This window comes from Dermochelys coriacea, chromosome 26, assembly GCF_009764565.3.
Source record: "Dermochelys coriacea isolate rDerCor1 chromosome 26, rDerCor1.pri.v4, whole genome shotgun sequence".
In the NCBI taxonomy this organism is placed as follows: Eukaryota; Metazoa; Chordata; order Testudines; family Dermochelyidae; genus Dermochelys; species Dermochelys coriacea.
This window is the reverse complement of record NC_050093.1, coordinates 11039204-11062358: the sequence shown is the minus strand read 5'-3', so window position 1 is coordinate 11062358 and position 23155 is coordinate 11039204. Positions and strand designations below refer to the sequence as shown.

Here is a 23155-nt window from a genome sequence, read left to right as displayed (position 1 = left end):
CACTAAGATCTGATGTGATTAGCATGGATAGCAATTTAGGGGAGATGCACGCATGAAGGCTGGCCTAGATTCTCTCCTTTCACATTAGGAAAATTATCTCTATTCTGTATTGCATACAATGATACCAAGAAAATGATACCAAGAAAACATTGCCATGGGAATCGCTATTTACTAATATGCGGCATATCATCATGGCAGCTGGATGCATTAAATGCATTTTTTTAAAAAATCCATAAAAGTTAAACAAGCCACCCTCAAAAGATGACAGATTGGTGAGTTTTCTTTGAAATATTTCTCTTAAAAGGTTATTCAGTGGAATGGCAACTGTAGTCTAGCAGATAGGGACCAGGACCAGGAATCAGGACTCTTGGATTTTACTCCTGGTTTACTGCTAACACAGGCCTTTGAGCAAGTCACTTAATGTCTCTGTACCTTAAGTTCCCCCATCTGTAAAATAAGTTAATACTTCTCCATCTTTGTAATGCACAATGAGATTTATTGATGGAAAGGCATAGCATAAATCCTAGATGGTATTACTGCATACAACTTAGAACAGTCCTTGCTAAAAGGGAGCAATCTGTTTTGAAAGTAATTGCATTGAATTATAGAAGCTGTTCACTATTTTGATGCTTCTACTGCTGTGTAAGTAGACTTATTAGAATAAAATATTTCAGATGCTGTTTAAGGTATGTAAAGTATTCACATATCTTTAGAATTAACACTTTTTTTTTTTAATTCTCTAGAATTTATTGTTATCCACAATGGCATTATAACCAACTACAAAGATCTGAGAAAATTTTTGGTAAGTAAAACTAGCTGTGTGTCTAAGCTCTGGGTTAAATTTATAATGGCACTGAGTGCTGGTTAAATCTCAAAGTCCTTGATTAGCTACCTAAATTTCTTGCAGCTGTGGTGTGGAAACCACAGGTGCTAATAGTGCCCAGTGCTTTTAACATACAAAGCTGGAGACTCTTCTGAGACAGCTGAAGACTTCATGGCTATCGTGGTGACCACGGGATTATCTCAGGTGGAGATAAACTCAGCTCATGTGGTTGTCCATGCTTTGATCTGGTTTGTGGGTGGAGAGTAGAAATTGAAGGGATGGAAATTATCTTCAAGTCTCCTGGACTGATCGTACCCGCCTGTGTATGAGGTTGGGAATCTTCTTTTTCAGGATGAAGGATCTGTTTTGATGCTCTGGCCTTTGGAGAGTAATGGAAATTGCATTGCTAGCGGACCGTTCTGCTGACAGAACTTCATAATCCTTTGATCTTTGCTATTGATGGGGTGCCCTGTACCCACTTTCATACATCCAGAGCACCCTGATCTATGGGTAGCGTGAGACAGATCATGCAAGAAAACACCATTGTGGAGATATTTGTTGTGTACGAGACTGGCTGATAGGCCTACTAAACCCAGGGTTGTGAGTTCAATCCTTCAGGGAGCCGTTCGGGATCTGGAGCAAATATTGGGGATTGGTCCTGCTTTGAGCAGGGGGTTGGACTAGATGACCTCCTGAGGTCCCTTCCAACTCTGATAATCTAATCTATGACTTATGAATTCTTGGCTGAATTGTTTTTCCTTACTTAGTGAGCTTCTTAAATAGGGGCAGTCTATGCAGTTATTGTTTTTGTGTGTCCTGCAAGACTCTCCTCTGTTGTCTATATTAACAGCGAACAACCCCATCACATCTCATCTACAGATCTCCCTTGCACCCACTCTGATGCCATCCCTTACTTTTCTCCTTTAATTTTTCACTCTGCTCCATCTCCTGCCCTTCACAATACATGCATGCTTTAGTCTCCCCTTCTTTACCACAAACAAAAAACCCCACCCTTGAGCCCATCTGCATCTCCAACTACTTCCCCATCTCTGCCTCTCCCTTTCATCTCTAGGATCATTGAATTTGCTGTGTACAACCACTGTCTAGAATTCTTCTCCGCTCCTGTTTCTGCCCCTTGCACTCCACTGAATCTGTTCCCAGCAAAGTGTCTGTCGTCATCTCATGTCTTGATTTACTACATTCTTGTCTCTAGCCATTCAGAATCTGTTCATATCCATTCAGAATGTTGCTGCAAAGATCATTTTTTCTAGCCTGTCACTTTGACCATGTCATCCCTCTACTGCTTCCCCTCTTTCCATCTCATCAGACATAAGCTAATTGTCTTCACTTTCAAGGCCCTTCACTGCTTATCTCCACCCAACTATCCTCTTTCATTCACTATCGACTCCCACCTGCCATCAGCCCATGATTCCAGCATCCACTTGTTACGTTTTCAAGCTAGCACCTTTGTGCTTAAGAGGAGCTCCCTGTAAACAGCTGCAAAGCTACCTCCCTGTCCTCCTCCAGAACCCTCCTTAAAATTGCCTTTGCCATGATTCCCTCAAAAAACTTGACAACGGTTAAGGTGCTGCTGTGCTGAGACCGCTGTGTATCAGGCTGACCGTTGTTGTCTCGTTTCCTTGTACTCCTCTATATGTCAGTATCAATCTTTGTCTCTTGTTTTACACTTGGATTGTAAGCTCTTTGGGGGCAGGGACCATCTCTCTCTCTCCTGAGTTTGTACAGTGCCCAACACAATGGGGTTCTGGTTCATGACTAGAGCTTCTAGACTTTACAAATAATGAACAATAATAACAACCTAGGGTTTTTTGGTTTGCTTTCAGGAAAGCAAAGGGTATGATTTTGAGTCTGAGACCGACACAGAAACCATTGCCAAGCTTGTCAAGTACATGTACGACAACCGCGAAAGTGATGACATCAGCTTCACCACCTTGGTGGAGAGGGTTATCCAGCAACTGGTAATATATTAATTAATTTTAAAAATCTGTTTATTAAAACTTTTTTTTTTTTTTTTAAGGCCCAGAGGCAATGCTTCTGGTGGTGTCGCACATGAAAATAAAAGCTAGGCTAAAATATTTGAAAGTCAGAACACTGGAATTGCAGTACTCAGCCTGACTAATGGTCGGTCTAGTCCAATAGCCTGTCTATATTCCATGTTCTTCAGTGAGTAGTGCAAGAAATCCCACAATGGATAATTAAAGAATAATCTATGTAGAGATGTTTCTTCCAGGCAATCAGTGTTTGGTTTATGCCCTGAAGCGCAAGAATTTATATTCCTATCTTGTGTAACTATGGATATTGGTCATATAAATGTTTAATCCTGCTAAGCTCGTAGGCCAGATCTACACTGTGAACTTTCGCTGGCATAACTTTGTCAGTCAGGAGTGGGATGAGGTACGGGGATCCCTGATGGACTTAGCTGTGCCAGCAGAAGCCCCTAATGTGGAGGCGCAGCTATGTCAGCAAAACTACGTTTTTTTTCTGGAAAGCTTGTTGTGCCTGCAGGGATGGTTTTACTGTACTGGTACGAAGCACAGCTTTGCTTGTATAGCTGTGTCCTTACTCGCAGTACTTAACTGGTATAGTATACTGGTATTCCTATCCTGATAAAGCGATTCTAGCGGAGATGTGGCTATAGATATGAGATATTGTGGCAACGAGTTCCACAGTTCAAGTATGGATTGTGTGTTTAAAAAAAAAAACAAAACATAAGATTATTGTTAGCAAAAGGGCTCTCCATAGCGTGCGTGTTTGCAGTAGTACGCATATTTCTTCACTAAGTCACAATTTGAAGCCCTGTGTTAGGAGAGCGTCCCTATTTAGCACAGCATTTAAGCTTGTGCTTAACTCCCATTGATGTCATTTAAAGTTAAGCCTGTGTTTTCTTTGCTGAATCTGGACCTAAGGTTGGTTGGTTGTAAAACTCCAGGAATGAAAGGAACGCTGACCTCTTGTGGCAACTTTATTGTAAAGCATGTATGTTTAGCTACGGGTGTATTGGTCCCACCACCTGAGGGTTTTTTTTGTTTTTTTTAATTAATATTATGCACAGGCCTGTGCGTATAAACAGTTAATTTATTTCCACCTGGTGCTATTTTGTTCTGGAGAGAATTAACTTTAATAACCATTGAATGACAGGAAAATGGCAGCACCCCTAGGCAGTGCACAGTCCTGTTTTTAAAAAATAACTGGCTTAGAACAAGCGAATTAAGGGGGACAGTTTCAAAACTAGGCGTCCAAAATGATCAGTGACCATGAAATATGTGCCAACGGGCAGTTGTTGGGTTGAACAAGAATGTTCTTACGGGTGCAGGTTACATGCTGGTGTTTGAAAAATGTGGCTGTAAGTGCAGTTTGAAATGGTACAATAATTTGTATATTTCTCCTTTCTTTCCAGGAAGGTGCTTTTGCCCTTGTGTTTAAAAGTGTCCATTACCATGGTCAAGCAGTTGGCACCAGGTAAAGACTGATATTGTCTCTCTCAATAGATAGTATTTCCCTTTTAATCACGATCATAGCCAATACAGTTTTTCAACTCCTCTCCCTTCTGGCTGATGATGGCTGGTATATCATCAGTCAGAGGCAAGTAACATGGAGGATGCTCTTACTGCACTGAGAGAGAATCTGAATTTTCTGGGTTGTTTACTTTTTTCTCCTCTCTTTCCCCTCATCTCTACATCTCAGCACGAAACTCTTCAAAAAGTCTCTTTTTGAGAAATACTTCAATACCAGATTCGTGGTCAGAATCTCACTTATACTCATGTACAATTGGTCTGAAGTAACCTAGGTGTCTTGGCCTTTGGGGCACGCCACGAGGCAAATGTGTTTGTCAAGGCTGCTGTGGAAGTTGGCCTTGGAGAGAGAAGTCAGATTTGTGGGTTGGGGACTTGTTTTTGTAATGTATGGCAGTGGTACCTAAAGCCTTGGATGGACACCCCTTTTATTTTTATTTTATTTTTTTAATAAAGTGGGCTAGTTTGGTTTTCAAGTATATCACGCAAATGCCTTAATAGGACCTCTAAATACCACACTTAGACTTTCAAAAGCCAACCAAGAGACTAAAATCATGTGGCTAAATCCCTAATAAACTTTGAAAACCTCAATTTTAATATCTGCCATTAGGCGTATATAATGGGCAATAACCATTCAAAGTACCGGCTTGAGCATGCAAGTGCAGGATTTCAGTGCACTATTTAAGTGCTTATATTAGGAAATCTGCCCCAGTTTTAAGTCTTTATGTTGTTTTTAGCCTTTGCCTTCATATCCCATTGTCTAGCTCTTTACCTGGAAAGGATGAAGGCTAAATTTGTATTTTTAATTTGGGGAAGGTTAATGGAACTGAGATCAGAATTTTGTCCTATATCTTGCAGCCTCCTTCACTTTTTATTAACTAATTGATTGATTGTTTGTGAAGAGATTCAATAAAACAAGCTGGATGAGATTAAGTGGTTTAGATACTTTGGTGTCGAACAACGGTCCCCTTGAGTTTAAGGTTTTTCCGTTGAAGCTCCATGTGTCATCAGTTACAGCTCCATGTTTCGTTTGCAGACGAGGAAGCCCCCTGCTGATTGGGGTTCGAAGTGAACACAAGCTCTCCACTGACCACATTCCAATCCTGTACAGAACAGGTAAATTAGAAGTGACTGTTTTTCTTTTAATTTATATTGTTACACTATTTAAAATGATTATTTTCACTGATTGCGTGAAGTTATTTTTCTTTCTTGTTACACTTTCAGCTGGGCAATCTATGGATCATTCTATTGATGGAATATCCATAGAAGCGGAGAAAGGTGCCTACTTGAGACATCCCTTTAATACTACAAGTTCTACTGTTTTTTTTTCTTGGAAAAAGAATTGAAAATAAGGGAAATTAGAACTGCCTCTTTAGTATGTGGTTATTGCTTTTCATGTAGCAAAATGAAACAAACCAGAAGATAAGGATTTTTCTCTTTGAACACCACAAATAAAAACAAACCTGTACATAGTACATTGTGAGCATTAACTTAGCGAACTGATGTTTTAGGTAGAGGTTCTTTCATAAATTGCATGCGGCATTATTCACTGCACGAAAGAGTGAATAAGGTGTTTTTTTTTTTGTTTTTTGTTTTTTTTTTTAAAGTAAAAACCGTGACATTAAACCCCATGGGAATTAGAAACCACTTCTATGCTGGGAAATCTTGTCACTGAAGCAGAAGAGTGTGTTGAGCAAAATGTAGTTCATCTGATCTACAGCACATCACGGATACAATGAGGTTCGAATTGCAGCTTGGGTTTATTTCCCTTTTGCTCCTTGTATCCTGACTCTTTTACAAAAACCTGTTTGTGCGCTTTAAGTTTGGGGTGTGCCTTTAGCTCCAATGAATCATTATTTATTAACTGTCTCATCTGTTTTCTCAAGTACTCCATTTCTGTTTTAAAAATAACCTTTCACTTACGATCTGACAGTGCTCAGCGAAATTAGGAGAGTTCTGTGTTGCAGGGAAAAGATGAGGCTTGGTACTCACCTGGTGTAAATCAGCAGGACTTCATTGTCCGCAGAATCACAGAATGTCGGGGTTGGACAGGACCTCAGGAGGTCGTCTAGTCCCACCCCCTACTCAGAGCAGGACCAATCCCCAGCTAAATCATTCCAGCCAGGGCTTTGTCAAGCCAGGCCTTAAAAACCTCTAAGGAAGGAGATTCCACCATCTCGCTAGGTAACGCGTTCCAGTGCTTCCCCACCCTCCTGGTGAAATAGTGTTTCCTAATATCTAACCTAAACCTCCCCCATTGCAACTTGAGACCGTTTGCTCCTTGTTCTGTCATCTGCCACCACTGAGAACAGCCGAGCTCCATCCTCTTTGGAACCCCGCTTCAGGTAGTTGAAGGCTGCTATCAAATCCCCCCTCACTCTTCTCTTCTGCAGACTAAATCACCCCAGTTCTCTCTGCCTCTCCTCGTAAGTCATGTGCCCCGGCCCCCTGATCATTTTCGTTGCCCTCCGCTGGACTCTCTCCAACTTGTCCAAATACCTTCTGTAGTGCGGGGGACCAAAACTGGACGCAATACTCCAGGTGTGGCCTCCCAGTGCCAAAGAGAGGGGAATAATCACTTCCCTCGATGTGCTGGCATTGGTACATGGTTGCAAGCATAGTCATTTCATGGTTGAAATGTGTGGGCTTGTGCCAGTGGAGAATTTGAACCTCAATGCTATTAAAGTTCTTCCTGTACCAGTAGCTCACCCAGGTAACCTTTATTAACTACATCCCCTTTTAACTTGGGAACAACTGATTATTTGAGTAGACAGTGGTTACAATTACATTTAATGCAAACCAAAGGAGAGGTGGCGTGCAAAAGTTTGTTGTTCAACAGGTTTCCCTGGAAGTTGGTGTTAATGGGTAAAAACTGCCTACGTCCCATGTTCTAAAGTAACATAGGCATTTGAAAAAACAAAGGTTTCAGAGTAGCAGCCGTGTTAGTCTGTATTCGCAAAAAGAAAAGGAGTACTTGTGGCACCTTAGAGACTAACACATTTATTAGAGCATAAGCTTTCGTGAGCTACAGCTCACTTCATCAGATGCATTTGGTGGAAAAAGCAGCATCCGATGAAGTGAGCTGTAGCTCACGAAAGCTTATGCTCTAATAAATGTGTTAGTCTCTAAGGTGCCACAAGTACTCCTTTTCTTTTTTTTGAAAAAACAAAGTTCATTAACTTTAAATGGGAGTTAGTTTCTTTAGACAATGTCTTTGACTTTTAACAATTTTACCCAAATCCTCAAGTTAAAATAGACGGGGAGGAGGGAACATCCCAGAACTAACCAAATTCTGGTGAAAGTGCTGTCTCTGAGAAATATTGAGGGGGGCAAATTTGGTAAGCCTAAGATTTGCAGTGTAGCACCGACCTAGAAGTACAGCGTGCTGACTCCACAAGGTGCTGGGAAGGGGATAAGACTTCATAGTTGCATAGGGCTGAATGTAATTTTATGTAGGTACGTCATAATGGGATGCACATGCTTGGAATAGAATCATAGAAGATTAGGGTTGGAAGAGACCTCAGAAGGTCATCTAGTCCAACCCTCTGCTTAAAGCAGGACTAACACCAGCTAAATAGCGAGTGACCTCAATAAGATGGCGGTGCTAGGAAGTTTTTGAGGGTTTTGAAGCTACTAAAAGAAAAGGAGGACTTGTGGCACCTTAGAGACTAACACATTTATTTGCGCGTAAGCTTTCGTGAGCTATAGCTCACTTCATCAGATGCATTCAGTGGAAAATACAGTGGGGAGATTTATATACATAGAGAACATGAAACAATGGGTGTTACCATACACACGGTAACCAGAGTGATCACTTAAGGTGAGCTATTACCAGCAGGAGAGTGGGGATGGCGGGAAACCTTTTGTAGTGATGATCAAGGTGGGCCATTTCCAGCAGTTGACAAGAATATCTGAGGAACAGTGGGGTGTGGGGGGATAAACATGGGGAAATAGTTTTACTTTGTGTAATGACCCATCCGCTCCCAGTCTCTCTTCAAGCCTAAGTTAATTATATCCAGTTTGCAAATTAATTCCAATTTAGCAGTCTCTCGTTGGAGTCTGTTTCTGAAGTTTTTTTTGTTGAGGTATTGCCACTTTTAGGTCTGTAATTGAGTGACCAGAGAGATTGAAGTGTTCTCCGCCTGGTTTTTGAATGTTTTAATTCTTGACGTCTGATTTGTGTCCATTTATTCTTTTACGTAGAGACTGTCCAGTTTGGCCAATGTACATGGCAGAGAGGTATTGCTGGCACATGATGATATATATCACATTGGTAGATGCACAGGTGAACGAGCCTCTGATAGCGTGGCTGATGAGATTAGGCCCTATGATGGTCTCCCCTGAATAGATATGTGGACACAGTTGGCAACTATGGACAGTGGTTTTAGTCGGACAGTGACATTAACATATGCCACTCTGTCTTTGCAAATGCCTCTTAAAGCAATTTCAAATGTAGCCTTGCTCAAGTAAGCATAGAGAATATCTCCTATTAAGTAGAACATAGGCTGTGCTATGTTAGCATTTTAAAACTAGCATATGCCGAACATGGCTACATTGGAAGTTGATGTGGTATCAAAATATGCTCAGCAGGTTTTCCTCGGAGGGATTTTGAAGTGCTGGTTTTATTCTCCCCCGCCCCCAACTGTCTGCAAAATCTCCTTTTATTTTTTTGCCCCTGGTGCAAGCCCTGAGTAGGCAATAGCAGCCATTGTTCGGAAAGCCAGGAATTGCTGCTTTGTTGTTTTTAGATTCTAGTAAGTGGCAGCCAGGCAATCCTTATCATATATCCACTGATGATATGCAGCTGGCTTTGGTTTGCTGAAACTGAACTACTTAAGTGCTGACGACTAAAAGTTTGAATCTAATGGAAAGCAATGCCAACATAGTAAAGATGATGCAGTGAAATGTCCTACCTGGGGAAAGAAAATCTGCATGCTTCAATCCAGGGGGGCGGGGCAGTTTATTTGGAGAATGGCCACTGGCACCATCTGTCTGCCTTTTCTGGTGGTTGTGTTCTTTGTTTTCTGATTTGCAAACTGAAAGGAACATAGAAATCTGAAGCGCTCTGAACTGTTGGTTTCGTGGAACTTCCTTATTTTTCCTCAGTATCAACATGAAAGCAATATTTTTGATTTTAGAAAAAAAGTTTTGGAAAACTTAACTAAATTGAAGCTGTATTGATTTGAATATTAGCTATTGTTGGAGGGGTTTATTTAAATAAATGAAGTACATGTTCTGTAACTGAAATGTTACCCAGCTTATGCTATTTTAGTAAAAGTAAAATAATCAAGCCTGTAGGGTGTATTCCTTGTAGAATATGTCAACTTAAAATTTGTCATCCTTTAATTTTAGACAGAATAGAAAAGAGGAACTTGTAGGATAACCCATCTATCCTCTGTGATTTCTCTTTATCACCCCCCTGCCGATGCAAGGTTGCTCTCTCTGGCATGTTTAGTGTTTTGTCCAAGTTCAGATGTTAGTCTTAGCCATTTCTCTCGGACTATACTACAGTCTTAGTCTTCACTGGTAAATAATTTCTTGAAGTTAAGAAAAAAAAATTCTGTAGCAGGGTTAAAAATGTTGAAATCCTGGAGAGAATTTTCAGTGAAATGTTAAGGTTTTGGAAAAATTTCTACCCATGTCCCAAAAATGTCTCCTGACGGCTCATTGCTGTTAGTCACGCCTCCTTGGACCAACAGAAATAATTCCTATGAGCCTTTAAATCTGACTGCCCAGACTGCAGGCTGCCAATGTTACAAGCTTTGACCAAAACTATGAGCAGCGCTACTTCTGGTCTCGCACAAACAGTACTGAGCTCTTGTACTCCGTGGCCTTTGTACGAATGCGAACAGCAAATGGACCAGGAGAAAGAGAGTTTGCTGTTGGGTTACATCTTTTGAGACACATTGAGGACAATGTGATTGCACAGACGTAACTGAGGGAAGAATGTGGTGTGGAGAATTTTTATTAAACATGGGGATGTAAAGTAGAGAAAGTCCCGCTTGCCTCTCAAACACCACGGTGAGTGTGCACAGCAGTTGTTAAAAAAAGAAAAAAGTTTAGACTTGTAGGCAGGACAGAGTGAGTGAACAAATATTGGTATTTAACACATGTGAAACTTTGTGAAATGATTTTTGAGTCATTTTTCAGAGTAGAATCGTACAGAGTCTTCCTAGTTTAGTTCTTGAAGTATGTTTAAAGAGAACTTCAATACAAGTATGGAACACATCTATAGTATGTTTAATGTCAAGTTAGAGTTAATCCAAAAAGCTTTCCGTGCCGTGTAAGCAAACTAAGAAAGGGCTCGACGATGGGCACAAATAATATGTTGCCCAGGAAAAAAAAATCCTGAATTGCTTTTGCTAAGCCTATTTTCATCGGTGTTAAATTGACTGTAGCCCCTTGACTTTCAACCAAAATGTTAAGTGTTCAGGATAATGCTTCATGTTGGCACTGTGAGTTGGGAACTGTGATCAAGATTGACGTATTTCAGCGTGTGTTCTTTATTGTGGAAGAGTATGTGACACTGATTGCTAATACCGTGTATAACATTACAGGTAAAGACAAGAAAGGAAGCTGCAGCCTCTCCCGTATCGACAGCACCACCTGTCTTTTCCCTGTTGAAGAGAAAGCTGTGGAGTACTATTTTGCTTCTGACGCGAGGTGAGAGTCTTCAGCGTCTTGTAGTGGGTTCCAAGACAATCGTCGACATGCCCTTTAAATTCAGAGCCCTACTGGGTAACCTGGGTTACAACTTATCAATACTTCGCAAAGGGTGTTTAACGACTTTCATAGTGTCTTACAAACATCAGCTAGATGTCACATACTTGCCATTCATAAATTGCGTGCCCCTCTCTATTGATGGCGGGGAGGGGGTGAAAGGGAGCTTAAATAAGACTTTGTTAAAGAAATGAAAGCTTATATTACCACTGTGGCATTGTCCTAGTACAAGTTCTTCAGTTAATATGATTCCAGAGGTGAGTAATGGGAATCTTGTGAAGACAGTGGCCTAAATTAAAAAGACAGACCCAGAAATTATCAGGAGAGTTGTGCAGTTCTTCTAAGGACTCTGTGCATGTCTGATTCCCTGTATCCCCTAAAAAGTCTTTTATGTTAACCTTACTGGAGGGTAAAAGAGAAGGGTAAAAAACTAACCTTGTTGAAACCGTCGGTCTTTAGTATGTTAGTCAAGTAACAATGTTTGTTCCAGAAACACATGCAAGTGTGACCATAACTGACTTCTGCAGCTCCTTTCATCTGAGGGTTTTGAAGAGTTTTACACATACAGCCTTAGGATACCCATGTGTCTTATCCCCATTTTTACCGTGTGATTAAGTGACTTGCCCAGGGCCATTTCTATGCTAGGTCAACAGGGTTAACTATAACCAGCTGGTTATTTAAATATGGTTTGCCCTGTCCAAAGACATGTTTAGGGACACGGTCATGTTTAAAATCACATCAGTTAAAAGCTTGTATTTTCAAACCTATTTTTCTGGTGTAAAAATGGCCCAAGTCAACAGCGGAGATGGGAACAGAATCCAGTAATACTGGCTCCCAGTCCGCGGCTTGCAATGATTAGACTACGCTGTTGCATAATTCACTTTGCCTAAGGAATTCATAGAGATTTCTTAAAGTGGGGCCTTAAATTAATCTAATAATGACACACTAAAAAGTGAACTGTGCAACTTCTTTAAAGAAATGACATGTTCGATTATGGACTCAGCTCTAGCCCTCATCCCCTTTGTGAAGAAGTGTCCTATGGCAACTGGTCTCTTCTCTTTATAGTGCTGTCATTGAGCACACCAACAGAGTGATTTTCCTTGAAGACGATGATGTAGCAGCTGTGGTGGATGGTCGTCTTTCTATCCACCGGATCAAACGCACAGCAGGTGACCACCCTGGGCGTGCAGTCCAGACCCTGCAGATGGAACTTCAGCAGATTATGAAGGGTAAAAGTTCTTCACCATTTCCTCCACTTAAATATGAGACCATTCCCTGCCATCGGGAACCGGTGGTTTAATAACCGAAACTGTGGAGCTGAGGATTCTCTCTCCCATTCAGAAGCATCCCTTGTTTCCCAGATGGGTCCCCAAGAACTTGCCATTTTGGATCAGCCCATAAGTCCATCAAGTCCGGTGTCTGATCTCCAGCAGTGACTAATTCCTGATGTTTTGGTGAAAGGTGAAATAACAGCATCATGCACCTTTCTTGTGACATAGTCATGTACAGGAGTGAGAAAAATCACTCCAGACCATTCTGACAAACAGCATGTTCGCTCCCATGTGTTCACCTGTTCATTGTATTAATGGTATAACGAAGTTTCTTTCCATTGTGTGCAAGTGTGTTGTTTTTTGGGTTTTTTTTTTTTAAGGTAACTTCAGTTCATTTATGCAGAAGGAAATTTTTGAGCAACCAGAATCTGTTGTTAACACAATGAGAGGAAGAGTCAACTTTGATGACTACACTGGTAATTTAAATTAATCCTTTTACAGTTTTAAATCCAGCGCCTGCCAAACTTGGGGTGGGGTGGAGTGGAGTAGAGTAGATGTGTGTGGCCTAAGAGAAGGAAGTCCTATATCTATGTAAGAGGAAGTGCCGTTACGTAGAAGGGGCCTTCTATAGCCATGTCAGGAGAGTTCATTCTCTCTGCTTGACAAACTTGACAAAGCCATATGATGGCTTCTACTATGTGGGCACCTTCTCTGCTAGAAACGGACTGAGACACTCCAGCTCTTTTAACCTAAGATGATACAGAGCCATCAGAGGGGCCCCGGAGATCAGTGTGTTATGTGTATCTTGAGCGACTTTGCCATTGTTACTTTTTCATCCGTTACAGTGAATCTGGGCGGGTTGAAGGATCACATCAAGGAGATTCAGAGGTGTCGACGTTTAATCCTGATTGCTTGTGGGACAAGTTACCACGCCGGAGTTGCGGTAAATGGTTGTCACTATTTCCTTGCAAACCTTGGCTGAATTAGCTGCTGGTATTATGTATATTGAGTTAGTTGTACTATAGAAATATATACTCTGGGGCCAGATTTTCAGTGGTGTTTTAAGGAGCCCAAGTCCCTGTGACTGAGTGCTTAAGTCACTTTTGAAAATTGAACTTAAGTGCTTATGAAAATTTTACCAGTAGTTTTCTTTAGTCCTATAGAAAACTTCTGAAAACAAAACTTCTTATCATATGGTAAAATTAGCAAGGAAAGGGACAATGTAATAATAGCGACAAGGCTTCAGAAAGTTAAAAGCTGCCCGAGGGGCACATCTGACTTGCTCCTTTGCCATTTATATACGTTCTAGGGTTTGTTTAGGGGAAGTTCAATGGCTTGTGTTGTACAGGAGGTCAGACTAGATGATCACCCTGGTTCCATCAGGTCTTGGAATCTCTGACTCTGTGCAGGCTTTGCTGGAACATTATCAGAGGGAGCTATTCACAATGCAGCGGTTCTGCTTTATGCCACAGCATTTCATAAACACCTGCAGATTCAGGGCCGAGTTCAAACCATGTGTAACCCTGCTTCTCTGACGTGATATAACTGCGGGGCCCAAAGGTACGGCTCTAATTCAAACATAGTTGGGTGGCAGCAGGATAGCCCCTATGCCTAGGATGCAGGAGGCTCCATACGTTTGCTAAGGAATTTAATTTTTTTAAGGATGATGGTACATTTAAAAAAAAAATCAAACTTAAACTGAGCTGCCTTAAATTAGTTCATGAGAACCTGAAAATGAAATGGATGCTCATCTGGCTAGTTTCATGATCCAGGGTAAGGGTCCCTATGCCAAGGGGCTGTTTGTGTCTTCTGTATTGTACAGCACAGTGGGGTACAGGTCTATGGCTAAAGCCCCAAGGCCCTCCTGTAATACAAATAATTATAGAAGGGCTGAAATAGGTTTTCAGTTTTGCCCCCATACTGAGTAGTGCTTCAGGAATGTTATTTCCTAATGACAGGTTTCAGAGTAGCAGCCGTGTTAGTCTGTATTCGCAAAAAAGAAAAGGAGGACTTGTGGCACCTTAGAGACTAACAAATTTATTTGAGCATAAGCGCCCAGGTTGGAGTCTATACGTCCTCTTCAGGCAGGTTGCAGTCAAGCAGATTTTGTAAACTAACTGGACTTTTTAAACAATTTTTGATATAAGCAGCTTTGTGGGTGTTTGTCAATAGTACTTTCTCTACTCCAGTTTGTGGGTCTGCCCCATACATCTTTTTGCAGTGTCAAGGTCATAAGTAACCTTTCTTATTACTGGTCTAGTGAATAGTCTTGTTATATTTTCATTAACCTGCATAATGGTATTTTGACTGTAATATTTTCAAGTGCTTGGCATTTGAAGGCTTCTTTTGTTACAATGTGTTTAAACACATTGTAACTTCCGGACATCTCTATTTTGCCAGACTCGTCAAGTGCTAGAAGAATTGACTGAATTGCCTGTTATGGTTGAACTAGCCAGTGACTTTTTGGACAGAAACACTCCAGTCTTCAGAGATGACGTCTGCTTTTTTATCAGCCAGTCAGGTAGGGTCACGCCTGTACTACTAAGGAGAAATCCATAGGACCAAATTCTGCTGTCGGATTGCATGGGGTGTACACCACTGTAGAAATTGGCCCATAGAGATGGAAAGGCTCATCTCATCCATCTTCATACCAGTGCAGGATTGATTCCTACTGTACATGTACTAGTGTGTTTTGTCTAGTCCAGTCGCAAATGTGGCAAAAATTCTGGAGGGAACTTTCCCCAGCCTAATAAAATAGAACTTGCTCTAATGTGGAATATCAGGTTAAACACGGCCACATTTCCCCTTTTTAAATGTTTTCTTGTTGTTCCTTTAAACAAACACCTATAGGGGCCTTATCTAATAGCTTTTGAAATCCATCAGGTCCAGAGAGAGAAATGAAATGCATAATTTAATGCAGAAATTATACAAGAATATATAAAATAATAAATCACCCAATGGAATGGAGCATGTGCTAAAACATACACTTAGGCTAAAGAGTAAATGGTCTCCTTAGTGGGCTACATTACACTGAAACCTGATGAATAATATTATAGGGCACTTGCAACAAAACAAGGTGATTATTCTCTTTTGTGGTGTCCTGTTATCTTGAACTTTAATATGAAAAGGCATATTGGGAAAGAAATAGTGGGTTGGTTTTTGTTTTTCTTCTTTCCCATCACTATATGCTAGGGGGAAAGAAGGCAGTGAAATTAAATTGTGTTATCAAAATAAAAAAGCCACCAGTGGCCAATTTAAAATATTAATAAATTCTTAGTCAGTCAGTGGGGTTTTCTGGTAGTAAAGATTAACGTGTTTCCGCAGTGTGTTTCCTGGGTGTATGTGCTGATAATTTAATCTGTCAGCCCATTTGACTATTCCAACTTTCACTCATGTTTTGAATACACATGTAGCTGCTGTTTTTCTCCAGGAACAATGCCATCTGTTTCTAGCCTGGTTCTTGTTTGTGAGTGCACTACGGGCACACACGTCCCCTTGAAATTTGGATGTAACCAAATGTACAGGATTGCTCTGATATCTGCATTGTTCTTTGTGTCTCTTGAGAGCAGAACACTGCTGAATATCTCCAGATGCTAGAAAACCGAAGTAAATGTTGAGGTCACAAATACCCCTCCCTAAATAGTTATTTAGCTTTTTAAAAATGCTTCACGCTGGTGGTGATCTAAGCATTATAGCATGCAGACAAGGATTTCTGAATATTGCTACATCATTAGTAAAAGTAGAATCTACTGATTTAACCTTATTTTTATTACCTCTTGATGCGACATATGCTCAGGGTTTAGCTGATTGCCATATTTGGGGTTGGGAAGGAATTTTCCTCCAGGGCAGATTGGAGAGGCCCTGGAGGTTTTTTCGCCTTCCTCTGTAGCATGGGGCATGGTTGACTTGAGGGAGGCTTCTCTGCTCCTTGAAGTCTTTAAACCATGATTTAAGGACTTCAATAGCTCCGACATAGGTGAGGTTTTTCGTAGGAGCGGGTGGGTGAGATTCTGTGGCCTGCGCTGTGCAGGAGGTCGGACTAGATGATCAGAATGATCCCTTCTGACCTTAGTATCTATGTTTCTATGACTTATACTGTACAGGTACAGTTGGAGAGAATGCTCCTTGGGGTATTATTTATTAACACATTCCAGTAAGACATGGCCAAATTAAGGAATTTTTCTTTCTAATATTGTCTCCGGGGCTTAGCTCTGTGTGCAACAGAAGTGGAGCATCAATACAATTTTCTCCTTAGTTGAATCAAGTTGTTCAGAGGCTGTAACTAGCTGCAGAATTGTCATACTTTGTCTCCAAAGAATCCCTGACTCTCTTCTTCCCCTCTGATGTAAACAATCGATTGAGCCAGCCCCATTTCATATAGTGCACACCTTTTGGCCTTTGAGATATTGTTTTTAAAAGGGTTAAAATTGCATGGCATTTAAGCCAGACCCAGGCCAGATTGTGAGACCAGAATACCCCTGCCTTAGGCCAGACCCATAGTTTTCTACAGGCGGTAGATACAAAACGATGTATTTTAGGGGAGAGGAACTTTCTGGAGGAAACAACCAAAAATGTAGTTTTGACAGATTGCAGCAGAACTTTGTAATAAAGAATATTCGAGGCTTTGGGGGGTTATAAGGATTCAAATATGACTAGGAATAAGTGCGATATGATGGGCCGAACTCTGCCCCTCTCCTCATCTTGTTTTTAGAGTTTGTTGGTAGTAGATAATTTTGAATTGGTGCATAGCAGGGTGTTTTAAACTGTATGATATTTATCCTTTGCATCTAATTGTTAACATGGTTAAGATATTGCATAGTTACTATACTTGGGCCAAATTAACATGCAACTATATATATATATATATATATATATATATATATATATATATATATATAAAAAATAATTTGATGAAGTATAGTGTTCTTTACTCATGGTGAATTACTTATAACCAAGGCAAAAGAGATCTATTTTCGTTATAACTTACAAGACATTTACCATTCCTGCTGAACACTTTCCATTACACTAAAAACTAATGGCACTCCAAGCATAGGGTAATTGTTGATCTTCTTCAGACCCAAATATTGCAAACTACAGTGTCATCCTGAAACTTCCACTGACCTATTTGACTTTGTGTCCTCCAGTGCTTGTAATGATCTTGCCTATAACTGAACTTAAATTGTGACTATGTAAATTAATCTTTGCAGGCGAGACAGCAGATACTTTGATGGGTCTTCGGTACTGTAAGGAAAGGGGAGCCCTCACTGTAGGAATAACTAATACCGTGGGCAGCTCCATATCCAGGGAGACAGACTGCGGTGTCCATATCAACGCAGGACCAGAGATTGGTGTGGCCAGCACAAAGGTGAATATCAGATAGTTCTCACATTCATTTGAAGTATAGCGGACTGTGCTTTTTGTTCTAACTGAACAAACTAACTGAAGCTCTTCAACTATACTTAGACTGCATGGTACTTCACATTTTGAGATTTTAGCAGTTTATGTATTAGCCAGTTTCTGCATATTCCAAAAAAAAAACAAAAAAACCTCCCAGTTGTGTTTGTAGTAGTTTTAGTCTTATTCAACTTTTACCGACTTCCATGGAGCCACAGAATGCTATGATGGAATTTAGTCTTAATATTTTATGTCAGGGAACAAAGCAAATTCATTCTTTGATCCAAGGATCTGTAGATTTAAAAAAAAAAAAGCTATTTAAAGAACAATAAGGCATATTAGTTTCTAAAACCAAGCATTTTATTTTCAACTGTTTCAATCTTAGTACACGAGTCAAAGGAATTAAAAATAAGAGCTAAAATTGCTCTGTACACAACAGGAAATCCTGATTATATACACAGCCAAAGATTTTACATTGCCCATAACCAAAAGAACATATCTATTGTACAGCCTACCTATGCATTTTTAAGGGAGTTTTAACAGAAGGAAAGAGAGAGAAAATCATGCTGCTAACACACAAAGTGGAACACCTTGTTACTATGTGGGTGGCTAACCACCATCTTGCTTTTCCTTCCAAATCTGTCCATATTTAAAGAGACTATTTTTTATAGAAAAAGTTAGTGGAACCCTAGTTTTATTTAGGCTTGTTTAAAATGTGCTAATTTAGTGGCTCTCGGCACATGTACAATCCAGATTCTGCTATAAATCTGTAGTAATCATTCAAGTTGATGGAGTTACACTTGTAGAAGTGAAAGGAGAATTAGTCCTGTTAACATTAAAATCATACTGTGATCCACTTAGTATTTCCTTTAATCCCTCCTGCAGTTAAGACTTCCTAGCTGCCTCTTCAGGGACTCTTCCATGAAACAAGAGATGTAAATCAAATTATACCATGCTGGGACTGTGGTGAAATAACAAGTTCCAAATTTGAGAACCCCCATTAACCTCCATGTGTTCAGCCCCTTCCCATTAAAGCCAAATGCTGTGATATTACAAGGAAAGAGAAGGTCGCTGCATAATTCACACTGAAGGCAGTGGTCTTAGCCCTTGGTAGACACTTGCATCTCTACTCTTCCTGTTCTCTGTGGCCGTTATAGCTTGTATATCACCTTCATGCTCATACAATACCTGCCCAATCTTTCACGTGGGCTGAGTAAGAGAAACAGGCTTATTTACTCCACAAACTGCTCTCTCAGGTTAGTTTCCAGAGCTGGTTGGCAGAAATGTTTTGAAAGTTTTTCTGGTTTTTGTCAGGGCAAAATTTTCCAACATTTCTCTCATAGTTTGCCCCAGGTGCTCCAGGTCACAAAAAAGAGAGGATTAATTGTCTGAATTATTCCAATGAAAGGAAATAGCTTCACTTAATGACATACAAAGAGTAGTCATTTTAGTAAATAGCTTTTTTATATTTTTTTTTTTTTAAATAAAGTGCATCTCTGTCTACTAACTATGGGGTATAATAGACCAAGGTACAGTGTAAGATACTTGCTTTGCTGCATTTGCTTGATAAAGTACTTCTGCTCTGTGAAATCTGCTTTGATTTAGTTAAGTTTAGGAGAGAGATGATGTCAATCTGCTACATAAATTCAGCCAAAAATGACGGTTGAGTTTAACAGTTCACTGGGGAATTTGATCATGGAAAATTCACGACTCTCTTGCCAAAACTCCTGTGAACTATTTGTCCCGAGGCTGTTTTCGCATTGCCAAAACTGTACCATTTGTAGGTCACTGAAAACGTATTTTCTCTCTAGTGATGCTGAGACTTACCTGTATGTACCGCAGTTCCAACGTAGACTGATAACTAATGATCAGCAGTAGAAGACATTGCTCAGAAAATCCAAATTTGACAACATAAGAATCCAAAAGGCCACCTTTGCTGGTGATAGAAAAAATCCAAGCACTGTTAACTGTACCAATTAATACAGAAGAACGTTAACCTTCAGCTGTATGCTGCCAAGTGCAATGGTGGTAGAGTCTTATATATAAAACTTAGCAAATTAATTGATAAACTTGTTTTCCATACATGATGCTGGATGCATAGTTATAAAATTTTTCTTTGTACGAACTTTAGATAGCAGAATCAAGAAATGTATTTAACTATGTAGTAGTAGAACGTCTGACTAGCAAAAAGTCAACACAGGCTACCCTATTGATTTATTTTTTTGGGGGGGGCAGTTATATTACACCTTTCTTTCAAGGATTTCACAGATGAAAAAAACTACTACGCTATTGAAGCAGAAGCTTGTTTAGGGATAATTATGTACATTTGAAAATTTAGCTGCAACCTATGAGTTCACTTGTTAGTGAAAGTGCACATAGTTTTAATTCCTGGCTTGCTTTGCAGCCAGAAATGCAAGTTATCCATCTGACTATTTGTAAAATGTGGGTTTTACTTTATTACACAGTTTAGGAAAGATGTAAAAGCTCAATCTGCATTTCCCTGGCTCATGCTGTGCAGTTAAATATTTACCTTATGATGCTTGTAGTTGAGCAGTCCTTATAAAAAAAAAAAAAAAAAAACCTAAAGAAGAGAAGTCAGTTAAAAATTGCAAGATGAGATTGTTCACTCATATCTATAAAAGCCAGGCTAGGGGAAATGTTTAATCAAATTCTTTGGATTGAAATATAGTGATTAAACTCTCAGGTAAAAAATTTTTAGGCAAAAATTCCTAATCCTCACAATCAGAGTCAATCATGCTTCTAAACATGATGGCATTTATCTCTCTCCTCTTTAGGCCTACACTAGCCAGTTTGTTTCTCTGGTGATGTTTGCCCTCATGATGTGTGATGATAGGATTTCTATGCAAGAAAGACGCAAAGAAATCATGCGAGGTCTAAAGGTCCTACCAGGTATGAAGCATCTTTTCTTAAAATTGCATTTACACTCTTGCTGCTGAATGAAAGTCATCTCTTGGTAGAGGGCCAGCACAAGATCTATGCAGCATTTAAGCCCCACTGAAAAATAGGGCATCAGGGCAAGATGAAGACAGCTGGTATATCCACATTTCAGCGTGAACTTTGGACCTGATTCTCATTCAGAAGCATCCATCGGCAGAACAGTGTAAAGGGGCTTTGGTGCAGGGGAAAAAAATCAAGCTCAATATATCACCTCTGTAAAGTTGCAGTTAATATTGAAGGAAGGCAAACGTGTTTGTTTGCTCCTGGTACTGAGTAAATGTGTGTGTCTGTCACTTCAGTGTTGTATTTTGGATTAACCCTTTGCCTCTTCCTAATTAATAGACTTGATTAAAGAAGTGCTGAGCATGGATGATGAGATCCAGAAACTGGCCACAGAGCTTTACCATCAGAAGTCTGTCTTGATTATGGGACGTGGCTATCACTACGCTACATGTCTGGAGGGAGCTTTGGTAAGGAGTCAAACTGCCTTTGGTAGATCTGGATGATAAATGCACACCCACTAGCACTTACAATCCTCAGATCCAAGTTACAAGCTTTAAACATGGGTACCCTCTTGACATTATTAACCCTCATTGCCCTCCATTAATGCTGGAAGGACTTTTACTTTTTCAGTCATGATGTTACTGCACTAAAGCTATGCCATTGGCTGAGTTCCTTTTAAATGATTGAGGGGTTGTTTTTCCAAGAGTGCTCAGTACCCATGTAATTGGGGCCAGATTTTCAAAACTGACTAGCACACCCTACAATGTCCATTGAAGATCTGGCCCTGTGTCGTGTCTTCAGCAGGAGTTACATGCTGCTACTATTGACACTTAATATTCCCTCTTCTCACACAGAGTAAGGGTGATCTTTTCAAGCCATAATACAAACTTTAAGCCTTAGTGCTCTTGGGAAGGAAGGTCGGTATTATCCGTTTTACAGATAGAGTTTAAAGAGAGACACTGACCTAGTGACATGGGCGGGTGTGGATATCGATCGAACCCAGGAGGGCTGAGGGCCTCTGAGCCACTTGACACAGATTTCAGCCTGCACGAGTTCACAAATAAACTACCTCCACGTTCCAGGGGAAGGGTGATTAACTACAGAGCTAGTTTATGCATCATCATAGGAAGAAACACGTCCCTATACGTGTTCTGAACAAGGGCCAGACGGTAGCTTGATTAACAGGGCTATCCTCCTTCCTCTCTAGAAAATAAAAGAGATCACATACATGCACTCCGAAGGCATAATGGCTGGTGAGCTGAAGCACGGTCCCCTCGCCCTGGTAGACAAATTGATGCCTGTTATCATGATCATCATGAGAGACCATACCTATGCTAAGTGCCAGAATGCTCTCCAACAGGTTATAGCACGGCAGGTGAGTAATTGGAGATGGAGGTGAATGGTATCATCCTAAATCGAGAAGTTTAAATGGTTGCCTTTATCGCTAAAAAGCTCAAGAAATGTTAAGATTTGGATCGCTAGATCTACTGTAAGCAGTTTTACGGTTCCTTTGTGGGATTTTAGAATGCAAGTTCAAGTCCAGCTTTATTACCATCTAATGACTGTTCAGTAGTCTCAGGCCAGTTAGAATTACTGCCTAAAAATTGCACTCTGAAGTAAATAGTCTGTTGGGGCTTTCAAGTGTCAGTTTCTACAAGATACCTAAAGATAATATAGTCTAGAGTATGGCTTAAAGAGATTTATTTTGAAATTCCAAAACAAGATAATGCATCATCTTTTGTGAAGACGGCTGCAATTTTTTAAAACGAAATAGAACTTCCACATAGAGAGAATCATCTAAGTAATGAAGGAAAATGCAGGTTAGGCTTAAAGGTTTTTTTTTTTACATTTGCCATATATTGCTTTTTAAAGTACTATTGCTATTCTAGATTATTTTTAAGTGAAAGGTTCCTGCCCTTCTTGAGATCAGTGGGAGTTTTGCCAGGGATTTCAACAGAAGCAGCCCTATCAGACCACCTTTCTGGAGCATTGCATATCTGACTCTGCCTGTTACTTGTTGACTCTTCCAGGGGCGACCGGTAGTGATTTGTGATAAGGAAGACACAGAGACAATAAATAATAATAAGAGGACAATCAAAGTTCCTCATTCTGTGGACTGTCTGCAGGGAATCCTGAGTGTCATCCCTTTACAGCTTCTGGCTTTCCATCTTGCAGTTCTCAGAGGATATGATGTAAGTACTATACTACCTTTAAATACCTTCCTTCGTCTATATACTCTCCAAAAGGACTTACAGTAGATCTATTATACTGAACAGAACCCAATACAGTTCTTTGAACTTACTAGCACCTTTAATCTAATAGGGTTTTCATGCTTAAGTCAGTGGGGAAACAGTTATGGCAGATAAGACTTGTTCCCTGAACATAAACCTCTTCACACACTGCTGCTGGAAGTTAAATCATCCGTCCCTTGTTCGGGGAAAAAAAAAAAAAAA

At 40.2% G+C, this 23155-nt stretch overlaps 1 protein-coding gene and 2 long non-coding RNA genes across 6 annotated transcripts in view; 2 read left to right on the top strand and 1 right to left on the bottom strand.

Moving 5' to 3' along the window:
- The window catches only part of GFPT1 (glutamine--fructose-6-phosphate transaminase 1), a 56830-nt gene that overhangs the window by 31719 nt on the left and 1956 nt on the right, over positions 1-23155 (top strand). For 3 of the 4 annotated variants that reach the window (XM_043503026.1, XM_038384654.2, XM_043503027.1), the window contains exons 5-18: positions 744-802; positions 2668-2802; positions 4242-4303; positions 5393-5472; positions 10914-11019; positions 12142-12305; positions 12728-12823; positions 13193-13290; positions 14748-14868; positions 17555-17712; positions 20537-20651; positions 21042-21169; positions 21910-22077; positions 22733-22894. In XM_043503026.1, coding sequence (XP_043358961.1) covers positions 744-802; positions 2668-2802; positions 4242-4303; positions 5393-5472; positions 10914-11019; positions 12142-12305; positions 12728-12823; positions 13193-13290; positions 14748-14868; positions 17555-17712; positions 20537-20651; positions 21042-21169; positions 21910-22077; positions 22733-22894 — 1652 coding nt within the window. Of the gene's footprint in view, positions 1-743; positions 803-2667; positions 2803-4241; positions 4304-5392; positions 5473-5580; positions 5635-10913; positions 11020-12141; positions 12306-12727; positions 12824-13192; positions 13291-14747; positions 14869-17554; positions 17713-20536; positions 20652-21041; positions 21170-21909; positions 22078-22732; positions 22895-23155 lie in introns of all 4 variants that reach the window. The other variant, XM_043503028.1, reaches the window with a different exon arrangement.
- LOC122457548 lies at positions 6841-7985 on the top strand. Its single transcript, XR_006277120.1, has 3 exons — positions 6841-7278; positions 7528-7812; positions 7847-7985. It is a non-coding gene; the product is annotated as an uncharacterized LOC122457548 (long non-coding RNA).
- LOC119848623 overlaps positions 17707-23155 on the bottom strand; it is a 37419-nt gene continuing 31970 nt past the window's right edge. The window contains exons 2-3 of the long non-coding RNA XR_005290294.2: positions 19569-19677; positions 17707-18032 (exon numbers count right to left, since the gene is read on the bottom strand). This is a non-coding gene — a long non-coding RNA (uncharacterized LOC119848623). The remainder of the gene's footprint in view (positions 18033-19568; positions 19678-23155) is intronic.